At 44.6% G+C, this 13,247-nt stretch overlaps 1 protein-coding gene across 1 annotated transcript; it reads right to left on the reverse strand.

Annotated features, from left to right (window-relative positions):
• Positions 1-12,901, reverse strand: hoxb9a (homeobox B9a). Its single transcript, XM_020103664.2, has 2 exons — positions 12,064-12,901; positions 1-3,574 (listed from the first exon to the last, which is right to left on the reverse strand). Exons 1-2 carry the CDS (start codon positions 12,674-12,676, stop codon positions 3,339-3,341), a joined length of 849 nt encoding a protein of 282 aa, XP_019959223.1. The 5' UTR covers positions 12,677-12,901; the 3' UTR covers positions 1-3,338.
• Between the last annotated feature and the right edge of the window lie 346 nt (positions 12,902-13,247).

Below are 13,247 nucleotides of genomic sequence, written 5' to 3' on the forward strand. Positions count from 1 at the left end.
TACTGTAAAGTCAGCTCTTTAATAGGAATCCAGCATCAGCAGTGCCATGGCACAAAGAAACGAGAGACAACAACACAGAGGATAGAACACGTACAAGAGAGGGACTGGGACATCTCACATGGAGGAGAGGATCAGAGTGACTGGGAGTTCTCCTGCCCGTTCATAAAGCCTCCGCTGCGGCCACATGGCTTAGATTTGTCTTATTAAAAGGCAGAGGGAAAATAAAAAAGCTGGAGCTGCGTCCATATTTATCATGAGTAGAAAAAAACCTCCAGGAGCGTTGCGAGTAAATAGTGTGAGAGAGAGAGCAAGTAGAAACAGGTTCAGTAATGAAAATAAAAATGGCTTCATCAGGGCTCCACCAGCATCGTTAGTGTTCACTGAGAAACAAATCAGACAGGCAGAGATCATCAGACTGACTCGGGAACAGATCATCCAGACAGTCGGCACAACAACATGGGAAACACAAACAGAACCTAGAGCACATGACAAAAAGGAGAGAAATCATCTGTATATTACAGTAAGATAAGATGTCATGTCCCAACAAGACAAAACAGCATATTTAACTCATTCCAATAAGAAAGACGAGGTTACTAACATTATATACAATAAATTAGGAACATTTCCTACCAAAAACTTCTACTAACTCGTTTTAAAATTTCCCGTAAACATCCCCCCTCCCACATAAGTGACACACAAAGAGCTAAACGATGACATACGTCTTAAAAATGACTTGAGGCATGCGAAGAAATGTGTAAACATTTTTTACTCCTAAACAGAGGATATGATGCCGCTCATCGAGGAAAATGTTCTGCGTGTAAGATTGATTATAGACCCGTTCACTTCTGCTGCTGGTAAATGAAAGTGGTGTCTCTCTCTCACACACACACACACACACTCATACACACACATACACACACACCGCGCTGTAAACGCTGTAAAGCCAATGTGTTGTTTATGATCCGTCCATAAAACTGCCATCGGACGCACTTTTACTGCGCCGACACTTCACATAAAGCCGCGGCGGCCGCTCGGCCTTCCAACACGGCCTCTGCTCCACTGGCACATCTGCGACGAACCCAACTTCTGACCACGTAATACTCCGAGATAATTACACGTAGAGACCGGTGCTAATAAATCCTGTGATATAATTTCGTAACAAACCTGTTTAGAAAAAATAAAAATAAAACAAAAAGAAGCAGGAGTTCAGTAAATGTGTGCGCACGCGTTTCGCTCCGTCTTCAGTCCCGCGTTGAGCTCGGAAACCGTCGTGACTGTATAGTGTTTTTTATTTATTTTTATACATGAGAGAGAACTGCTTTGCATAGCAGGTAATACACAATATATCCTACTGTATGTATAAAAATAGAGCTGATTCTTTCTTAAAATGCTATGAATAAAGACGGTGCCAGAGACGTTAATGACTTTCTTTGCAACGTGCGTACATGGACGTGCGCACCAGAATCTGAAATGAACATTTAGAAAATCTTTACAGCTAAATCCTTGATAATAATAATAATACCAATGATAATAACAATAATATAACAACAATGTATTGGAGATTTGTTTCGCTGAACAGTCTAATGTTTTGGTGACGATGTCTGACATTGTATTTTGCCAAATTACGCAGAATCCTACAATTCAATAAAAAGCGAGCAAACTGTATCTTCGTTATTTATCGCCTAATTCGGGTCAGTGCAGCACATGATTGGGGCCACGTTCACCTCAATAAATCGGACATGGATTCACCCAAACCTAGTCTTACGAGAAGCCAATATTTAAAGACTGATATGCGAGATTTAAAAAAAAAAAGATAAACAAACACAAAACAATAATCTGTAGCTCTGTGAGGCTTCCACTCTGCCGGCCAGAGGCTGATGTGACGCGTAAAGGACAATTATCGATAGCCGATATGAGTCGCGGCGAAGGCGGCGGTGGCGCATAAAGCATCCAGAAAGGTAGCTGAAGGGAGGGGGATCTAAAATATCGACAGCAGTCTAATCGCATCCCCGGTTGCTGAGTCGGGAAGATCACGGCTGCCACCCTCTTGAGTCCCAATCCTCCTCCTCCTCCTCCTCCAACCTCCTCCGGGGTGCACTCATTACTTAGGCCGACACGCGGGAAACAGACGGCGGCTCGCTGACTGTATCAGCGCCGACCATCGGGCGCTTTCCAATCAAACTCGGCCGTCAATGAGATAAACAAGTGAAGAAGGAACAGTGTGTGTGTGTGTGTACCCCCCCACCCCCTGCTTATTAATGGTCATGTGAAACCTTGGTTTCAGCACCTTCGCGCGCCTCCGGTGTCAGCGTTCGGACAATAAATAACCAATAGGAGGAAGAGTGTAGTGCTTGAGGAAAAAAAAAAAAATACTCCGTCTGTGCTGTATCTGCCCCCCCACCACCACACACACGCACACACACCAACACATACACACATCGTCAACCCCCACCACCGCTCCAGACTGTTGGAGCTTCACTATATGCGGATGGCTGCTTTCTTTCCTTTAATAATGCAGCCCATTATCAAAGCCTAATTAATAGCATAATATTAGACTATGAATATGCAGGAGCCTCAAAGCTACCTCTTTATAAAAACCTGTTTTACATGGAGTCCAAGCCATTTCATAAGGGGAATGTCCATGATGAAGAAGTGATGGTCTGGCTGTTGTTGAGCACTAACACAAATTCAGGTCCAAAGTCTGAAGTTTCAGCCCATTTCTGTCTTTCGAGTCATGGAAGGTAAGATGCTCTGTGTTAGTGTGGTGGAGTCCTCGGCCCACGTTAGGGCTCAATTGAGCAATCGATCAGTTGTACATTAGAAACAGCGGGTCTGTGGGAGTATAGGCTACGTTTGCAGTTTCTCGGGAAGGCCATTTTGTGTTGTAGACTTTATAGCTTTATGTTGAACAAACCGCATGACTGTGCGTGAATGTGCTACGGAATCATAGACTGTATGTAAAGATGGATGACGCGTCTCCACTTTCATTGTACAAAAAGCAAGCTGAAATATCTCAAAGACGGGTGCTGCCATCTTGCGCTCTTCACGGCATTTGGAGCAAGAGTCTATGCAGCAGTGATCGTGGAGTGAAATACATCCCTGTGATAAGAACTACCGACATGACACCGTCTTTGAGAAAAAAAAATGAATGTGTACTTTAACTCTTTAGTTTGGTCCATAACCCATCCACTAACAAGGAGAATTCAGGTTTGATGACCAATACTGCAGCCAGCCACTAGGGGGCAATCAAAAATTTTTGGGTTCACGTTTGTGGAGCTGTCATGTCATCCATCTTTATTCACAGTCTATGGTCGGGAATGCGTTGCGTGGCAGCTCCGCTAGTCCTTGGGCTGCTCCTTGCTCTGTTTCTTCATTTTCATCCTCCGGTTCTGGAACCAGATCTTCACCTGCCGTTCCGTCAGGTTGAGTGCGCGTGCCACCTCATGCCGCCGGTCCCGCGTGAGGTACATGTTGAACAGGAACTCCTTCTCCAGCTCCAGAGTCTGGTATTTGGTGTACGGGCATCGCTTCTTTCTGGAGGAGCGAGCATGTAGCCAGTTGGCCGAGGGGTCATCTGGAGGAAGAGAAGAAGGAAAAGATACATGAAATGTATTATAAACCAATAATAAACCCACATATGCTTCCTATTTGTGTGGCTGATAACATAAAAATGACAGAGTGGAGGGAAAAAAACACTCCCTAGAAGATCAAAACAACAGATCTCCGTGCATAGAAGTTGCAGAACCTTGCAGAAAGGCTTTTTTTCAAACACCTAAATCTGCAATTGACACTTCGGTGCGTAAACTGGTTTTATGGTGACAGCGGGGCGCAGCTCTGACACAACTGGACAGCACATGAAAGATAAACGGCCTGTTCCATCCAACGTGCAGAAAACACAGTGGACAGATGTAAAAAACAGCACTAGGAGAACATACAACAGCCTGATCCCCTTCATTAAAAATAAAACTATAAGTCATTGTAGAAACATATTAATGTATGGTAATAGAAGGTGGGGATTCAGTTTGAAGGTGACCTTCAGGGAAAAAAATGAAAAGATGCTGCAATCACTCGGTCATGGAAGATGTTCAGAGCATTATGAGAAAAGAAAGAAAAATGAGAGCCCCCGCATGATGACAGCAAACACATCAGGGAAGATGTTTGACAGGCCTGATACGTTTTCCTCCTCCTCCTTTTTCTGTTGCGTGAGAATGATAATCACATTGCAGCTCAGCGCGCTGTCACTGCGTCACTTCTGATTGCTGCTAAATTAATAAGCGCAGGCAGATTTACGACCCTGCCGGGGGAAGAGGAAAAATATTTCTTGTGTTCATCCTTCGCCATTCATTATGCGTAAATAAGATGCAGTGCGATTCTAACGCAGGTCACACAGTGGACCGCACTGAACCCTGTCTGAGCACAAACACATGCATCGACTTATGAACGCTGCAAGGTTTAGCAGCCAGTGTCTGAGATGTTGTGGTGAAATGAAGGATTTGTGTTGCTGCCCAGCTTCATCCTGCCCCCTCAGAGTCTTCATAGCTCTTGTGATGGAGAAAACGGAACAGAAATATTTTCTTTCATCGTGGAAAATGCGTCTGAAATAGTAAATAACAGGCTTGCAAATGTGCTTAAATGAGAGAAAATTGCTTCATCCCTTTTTTTCCAAATCTCTTGTTTGCCAGGCCACTCCTACACCCCCCTACACACACACACACACACACACACACACACACACACACACACACACACACACACACACCAACCCTCTTTACAGCTTTCAGACCAATGTAATTAGCAGAGACTTCATGTTTGGGAGGCATGGGTCTGGTTTGGGGCTGAGAGCTATTGGCATTTACCCTCTGCAAAGCAGCAGGCATCTCAGCTATGGGGCAGCTCGCTGTGAGACTTACAGCACTGAGGCTCTTTGGAGGATAATTCAACTCTTTAATAGAAAACATCTCTTTGCTCATTTTGACTATATTTCAACCCATTCAACATTGCCATACCTGCAAGTATTGCCTGGTTTTAATCAGCTCAGCCTTTCTGAACAGTGCAGCACAAATATAAAGCTCATTATAAATCTAACGATGAGACGTTTCCATTTCAGAACACATTCAGGGGCCGAGAGAAAGAGATGTGAGATATAGTTCTGGTTGATTTCCACTTTTACATCTTCTAAATAAAACCTTTAACCATATAAGCAATCATTCCATGTGGTTTGGTCAGGCTCTTCCTCCCATCAATCACAGTCAATCATAGGTCTGTAAAGCCAGCACAATGTCCCACCAGTTCAAGTCAGTATATAATATATTCATATAACCTATATATAGGAAGAAAATAAAATATCATTTGAAATCTTTCTCAGCTTTCTCATTAAAGGTGACTATTTCTTGAAATTTAGACTGAAGAGCAAACAAAAGAAAACTGTGTTACAAAATATAAAGAGCATCTATGATGATGAAAAGCAGTGAGGAGCAGCAGGGAAAGCACAAACCCAGATGACACTGGAACCATTTTCTTAAAAGTTGCTGTTTCTTTTTATGTCTTTTATTGATGACGACCGTCTCAGTCAGCAGTACAATGTCAAGTCTGCCACAAAACACAAGTGTGACTTACAGAGCAGATCCCACTCGGGATGTATTGGAGAAAAAAAAAGTTGGTATAAGAAGAGTCATAGTTTTTGTTAGACCAAGGCCTTCCTGAGGCGGTGGGAGCCAGACTGAATAAAACACAGCAGACATGTAGTCTGACCATCACAGTCAATGCTGGTATATGTGACGTTTAAATCAGCTTGTGATCCATCAAGGTCCAAAATAATTATCCTTGTTGCATTGTGACCACAAAAAACATAAATGAAGTCCCCTGGCCTAAAATGGCAGAACAGAAGATCTTATCACTCACTCACAAGTCTGATCTTCAGCACCTTTTGACGCCATGCAGTCAGAATTTGAGGTGGTGTGTCGCTCCCTGAGGAGCCAGTGTTTTCCCCTAACTGATGCTGGGTGGAGGCTTCGTCTGTCTTCAATTTCACTGGTAATAATTCACTGCCATGACAATCATGCATGCTGTAATGCTAAGGCAACTTGCACAACTGCATATGACATTTGAAACAATGTCCTCTTTCTCCCGGCTAGACACAAAGATCTGTTTGTGTGGCACCATGGGCAGAAGCAGTATTAGTTTATGTTTGAGAAGATTCTGCTCTGGACTTCGATGTTGGACATGAAAATATGCAGCTTGGAATTTTTATGTATCATCAATTCCAATGGGAAACGTAACAAATTGGATTTGTAGTTAAAAACTTTATATACATGAGCCAAAATTTACAGTAAAGTAAGATGAATTAATGCATCAAAATTAAATGTTTATCTTAAATTTATAGTAATTGAAATGTATCAAATAATAAGCCAAAATATTTTTTTCACCCAAAAATGTTTAACACTTTACTATAATCATGATTTGAACTGAATAGAAAGTATGTTTTATTTTTGTTTGTCAAATATCTGAACACATGAAGTGGAATTTTCCTGGCAGTGCTAATCAATACATAGAGAAAGGTGTTGGCTCCACTGAATCATTGCTGCAAGGCTATTTCCTGGTTATGGCAATGTAGTACAAATCTAAGTGCACTGTTACTATTGAATTAACCATTATCACTTCTGTTATTATGCTTTCTGTCCATGGTTCAGTGGCAAGGCCTGTTTGGAAGCATCAGCATTCTGTAAAGCATTTGTCCTCCAGGTTTGATTTTCTGATAAAAATAATGAAGTCAATGAGCTTGTGGACACATTATGACACAGACTAAACCATGCACCTGATTCATCACAGCTAACAATTCATAACAAAACCATCATTAGATATTTACCTTCATTGTGACAGAATTAAGAAGTAAACAAATTAGAAGTAAACGAATGTGATTAATAAACTCAACTCAAACAAGCATACATGTGTGGACCCAGCCACGCTCCATGAATGTGAATGAATTCATGAGAGCTGTCTGACCCACATGACGCTAATGTTTTGTACTTTGGCAGATTTGAGGACAAGATGAATTTTTTTGCCAGCCAGACTGTTTACTGTTGTAAACAGAGACTGTGTTGTACAGACTCAAAGTTCGGAACTCAACTGTTTGGGGCTAAAATGGCTGCCAATGAAGTGCATCACATCACCCAGCCTATGTCGGCCCCTGACGGAAAAAAAAACACCCCTCACAGCTGAGTTAGTCAGCAGCCATCATCAGTAAATACGTCCTTAATACCCTCTGGAATCAATTTCCTCCCACATGGCCAGCATGTCGAGGATCGATTTCATCTCAGAACAAAATAATGTCTGGTAAAGAGGTGAGCCGAGGCCGGAGCGTGGAGCGTGGGGTGGGGAGGTGCTTTGCATCCCCTGGGTGTACAATCACCTCCAAGACAATCCATTACTCTCGAAGCCGTGTGGCGGCCGTGGCTGTCACCAGGGTGACGAACCAGTTGTAGGGTGGTGAGGGGGCATGGGTGATGCTGGTGATGCTGGATGGCGTACATTTCTTTCTCAAGGGGTTGCAAGACAGTGAGGGGGGGGGGGGGGATGTCGTAAAGAAAGAATGTGGGTGTTGGTGTAGCTTGTGCAGATGTAACCTGAAGTCCTGCATGTCAGTGAGCAGGCACATGGATGAAAAGATTGATATTCCTGTAAAGCTGCCTGTTATAGCCCTGCAGCACGACATGTTCTGTTGTTGGCCTATTGTGCCTTTTTCCTGTGTGTGTGTGTCTGTGTGTGTGTGCGTGTGTGTGTGTGTATGTGTGTGTGTGTGAGTGTGTGACAGAGAGAGACCACTGTGATGAATGAATGGAAACAGTGACCGAAACGGCTACAAGACTAATACCACATCCCATCTCTTTCTCTCGCTCTCTCTCCCTCCCTTTGCAATTTCACCCTAATAGTTCCAGAAACTGACCCCTCATATATCCCAAAGGCACGTTATTACATTTCCTGAAGTCGTATTTTACTCCTCCCCCCCAGCTCCCCCCCACCCACCTCAACCCCTTACAACCAATCTCACCCAGCCACCAACAGCAACACACCAATTAATGTGGGTTGTTCACCTGGCATTATAACTTAATAAACTTCAGGGGTAATAACTTTCTCTCTCTGCCTCGGCAGCAGCAGCAGCAACACAAAGACTGAAGTGTAACCTTGTAGTTTATCCTGGATGGCTGCCCAGCACCAGTGCCACAAAGGGAATCTGTAGCTGGAAGCCGGCTTTAACTGGATGTGATATTTTTAAAGGAAGGATCCTACTGGTGTGATTCACATGGCAGTCATTTGGTTACCCAATAAGACAGTGGAAATTCAGACTCTCAGCAGTTCTCAGATTCCCAAAGTGCATCCAAGAAAACTGAAGAATCAAGATTAACGTTTTTTGGGGAAAATGCTTGCTAGGATTTAGATACCAAGATATTCCATTTCTACATTTGATTGTTGTGAGAATGAAACAAAATGAATAAAATACCTTCATTAGTGCTAGTGGGTGGATATCATTACCTTTAGTAAGAGCTAAGGTTTCACATTTCCTCCTGTTTCCGTTTTTTATGCTATGAACAACTTTAAGTTAACTCGCTGCTTAGATAGCCTACAATGATCAAAACAAATCTGGTCTACCTTTAAAGATCCAGTGTGTAGGATTTAGTGCCATCTAGTGGAGAAGTGACTTATTGCAACCATCTCAATACCCCTCCCTTCAAGAAATGTAAGAGTAGTCACAGTGGCCTTTGGGAAACAAAATATGCAGAAGACCCTCTTGAGAGCCAGTGTTTGATTTATCTGATCCGGGGAACATGTGGAAACAGCAGTGCAACATGCTTGACTCTGTTAAAGAGGACCTAGTATAGAGGGCTGATTTTAAGGTCCCAAAAACATGACAAACTCTACTTTACACCAATGAAAACACAATTGTGTATATTAAATTCCATATCTAGTACATCCCCCTAAATCTCTCAGTGACCTTTAACGCGAAAGCTTTTATGGTAAGTAAATGATTATTTTAAAAAGATGTGGACTTTTGCTACATATTTTTATATAAAAATAGTTTAGTCTATATCAAAAACAGAATTGTTTTACAGGGTTTCATTGCAACACAAAGTAATATATCCTAACACAGCCAATTACAAACAATCACGCACAGAGCCAAATGTGTTTTTCCAACCACCCTCCCTCAATGGCGACACACTGTAAATACGACTGGTCTGGTAACACTAGCGGCTTCGAAACTGAGGCCTCTCTCAGCGATTTGTGTTGAAGTGATGGTGTTAGTCTGCACAAGAGAGAAATATGTGCACATGTTTTCATCCATGTAGTATTCAAAATGGCTGCCATGCGAACAATAGAAACAGCATTCAAATTGATCCAGTTGAGGAGACTGGTTTGAACGGAATATGTTTCACTCGCACCCAGCCAGACTGGCACACACAGTGTTACTGGCGGAAAGTCTAATAATTCAGACTGGAGGCTGATGGGCTCCATCCAGCCCTTAACCAGCCCTCTTCTCTGATGGATAGCACACTCAGTTGCTGAAATAAGGTGACTGAGAGTGTTTATGTATGCATGTGTGTCTGAGAGGAAAACAGGGAGAGACAAATGTGTGTGTGTGTGTGTGTGTGTGTGTGTGTGTGTGTGAGAGAGAGAGAGAGAGTGCGTCTGTGCCATTGCAGTAATAAAGTGTGCATATGGATGTGTGTTAATGTTTACAATTTGTGTTTCTTCTTCTGAAGGCCACTATGGGGGAAGGGAGTATGTTTTTTTTGTGGGGGGGGGGGGGGGTATTCCCTTCTTCTCTTTTTCCTCGTGCACGCACAAACACTACGCACCCACACTGATCAAACGGTCACGCGCTCATACACATAGATCACACTCCTGTGGCTGACCTGGAGATGTATCCGGCCGGATTAGAGAGAGGGGGACAAAGCCGGTTCACATGCAACCTCGCTTCATGAAAATACGAGAAATCAAATTTGAAGAAAAATAATAAATTAACGGATTTTCCTGTTCCACCCAGAAATAAGTCAGGGAGCTTTTGGAAAAAAGCTTCGGACTGAGCCAAGCGCGCCGGCATATGCATGATGGATTAAATGTTGTTGTTAGGGCGAGTGATGGTAGAAAAACAGAGCAAACCCGTGTTGTACTGGCCCAACGCTCCATGGCCTTATATCAAGATGATTGCGACTCCATGACAGGTAAAATATTATTATTATAGCAGGGTGAGCAGATGAATAAAACAACAACTCACACGAGGTGCGAGATCAGTGCGGCCCATAATAACATGGAGTTGTGGAATATAAATATCCAGTCTGAGATGGTTTGAATAAATATGATTAAACGTTTAAGGGTGAGACACAGTGATTTCTGGATATTAATTTCTTTTAATAAAATAAATGTAAATATGGTCATTCCTTTCACTCAAAACTTAAATCTTTTGTCTTCAGCGCATGTGCTCACTGTTACAAACTGGAGCAACATCGGAAGATCCTCTCCTCCTCTCACATGTGCGCGGCGCTGAGTCCCGCACGGCACACTAGGTCCACGCACGCCGCGGCACTCTGACTTATGATGCGTCTGCTCTATTGAGAGCCAATCTCTCCTGCTCCGCGGCTCCGAGCCGCCAGGCCAGTGATGGACGACCTGACTCCTTTTATGGTTTTTATGATTTTTTATGATTTTTAAAGGAGCACGGGGGCGCGTATGTGAATGACATATACAGAGGATGATTTCAGTTGATGGACAGAGAAGAGGCGCAGGCGCAATGAGCTGGTTTATCCCTGTTGGTATTATTATGTTTACAACTCGTCGCTGGAGAAAAGTTCCGTTTCAGGTGGATATTTGAGCAGAAATATGACGCACATACGCGGCCACAGATGCACAAAGGGAACTTGTGGAAGGTTGTTGGCTGAAGAATTAATATCAGAGCAAAGCATAATATCAACTATTCAATGTCTGGCTACCTTAGGAAACAGAGGAGAACTGAGCCCGTCCATTTGGACTACTCATATTGTTACCACGGACACGACGAGCACTGGAGCGCAGACACAAAAGCATGCGTGTGCACGGGCTCATCCTGCGTGAAATAAAGATATTAAGATCCACTTTCGTCCAAATTATGAATTATAATAATGAATCTAACGCATCAGCCTCTTGGTCATTTTTCAAACGAGACAGGAGTGCGCATGTCCCGGCAATTAACACCAGCAACACCCTGGAGGCTCCACAAACCCAGCAACGTTCTCTGCTGTCACACTGAGAGATTTGAGGATGAGGATGAAGAGCAGCAGAGTAGAAAACAATGAAAGAAAAATCTGAAGATTCTGATTATTACTATTACTTCCCTTATTTAGATTTTTCTACTGAGCACCTGCTGCTAAATAACGTCCCTTCTGAGCTCCTCTCTCCACTTAAAAAGCGTCCAGGGGGACTTCTATCATTCCTTCCCTTTTATAATCCTCTCTAATAATATGTTGTTTAGTTCATGAAGCCACTTTATGTGTTGGCTTTGGGCTGTTGCCAGGTAATCCACTCTAACGACCCCTGAGAGCCTGTAGTTACTCTCAAAGTATCATGTGCGGATTAAGTAACAGCATCACCTATAATACACATATCATGTTCACTTTTTGACGAGACTGCGTGGGCCGTTAACCCCACGGTGTCATCTTTAAATCTGGATCATCCCTTTTTAGAATAAACATATCGCGAGTGGATCACTTTGCCAACCACTTGCTGACTGCTGCTCGTGTTTGCCAGATGAAACTGGAAATTGTGCAAAGCGGATGGTTTGAGGTCACGTCACAGAAAAGTCTGCAGTTATGGAGCACCTCTGTGTGGTAATCTGTTCCACAGGAGCCCGCTGGTAAAACACGGATGATACGAGCCAAATATCCCAGTAAGCGCAGAGAGCAGAAGGTGGGGGCACTTTGGCTCTCCGGCTCTTTGTTCTTGTTTTATGGCGGCATTAAAAGCATTTACAATCTCCCACTCCCCGCTCTCTCTCTCTCCCTCTCTGGCGCGCTATTTCCTGCTTTAATAACTTACTTTGATCCATGCCGTCTTTGTCCTCGCTCCCTTCACAAATGTCCTTATTTTCCTCGAACCGTCCTCCCGGGATGGCGGCTGGATGGTGGCTCAGCTCGCGCGCGGCCGTGGAAGTTGACTCCAGGATGTATGTAGTGGTCTCGTGCTGGTGCTGTCCACCGATTTTGGCCGCGATCTCCCCGCCGAGGTGGCCGAGCTGCGGCTCCAGCTTGACCTGCCCCGTCTGCCCCTGGCCCGGGACAGACTCGGGGCCGCGCGGCGCGCAGTCCAGCCACGACCGTAGGTACCGAGTATCCGCGGCGGGCACGTGCTGGGCTGGGATGTACGGGTGGTAGACGGTAGGGAGGCCACTGGCACCGTGGTGCGGACTGAAAGGGCTCCAGGACGGCGAGAAGACCGGGGGCTTCGGCTGGAAGCTGCAGGATGGGTACGAATCTGGATGGGGATGCTCCGGGTGCGCAGCGCCTCCAGGCTGCCTCCCGCCCGCCGCTGCTGCGGAGCTGGAGCCGGAGTACTGGACGCTGGGGAAGCGAGCCGGGGCTGAGAGTTCATCGCTCTCGTGACTTATGATGGAGTCCACGTAATAGTTGCTCAAAGTCCCAGAAATGGACATTCTCGGACATTATCTGCGCAACGCCGCGAGTTCACTAAACAGAGAACAAGAAGAGGGACATGACGAGATTTTCTCTCTTCCTCTGTTCTGTCCTTCGCTGGCTCTCCCCCTCCCTTCCTCTCTCCCTCTCTCTGTCTCTCTGTCTCTCTCCTCTAGCCCCCTTCCTTCCCAACAACTTGCTCACTATAGTGAAACAAAGTGCTACAGCTAGTCTCGCACCGTGCAGGGGGGTAACGTGCGTGTGCGCGCGCGTGTGTGTGGGGCGGGGGGTGTGGGGGACTGTCGGGCCTCAGCGCGAGGCGCAAACTGATTGGCCGGACCTTTTCTTCGAGCCTGATAAAGCGTCAATGGAGCGTAAATCAACCCCGGACGCTGGCCTTTCTCCTTCTCCCTCCCTCTCGCTCTCTTTAATAGATTGCTCCTCTTCTAAATAAATTGTCTTGTTTATATGCAATATGCAAAGAGGACAGTTCTTCCGTATGGAATCTGTGTATCTATGGCTGCTGTCACGATTATATAAAACCGTGCATGCGTAGTCTAGACACTAGGCCTGTGTGCGCAGCGCAGACAA

Source organism: Paralichthys olivaceus, chromosome 5 (genome assembly GCF_024713975.1).
Source record: "Paralichthys olivaceus isolate ysfri-2021 chromosome 5, ASM2471397v2, whole genome shotgun sequence".
Taxonomy (NCBI): Eukaryota; Metazoa; Chordata; class Actinopteri; order Pleuronectiformes; family Paralichthyidae; genus Paralichthys; species Paralichthys olivaceus.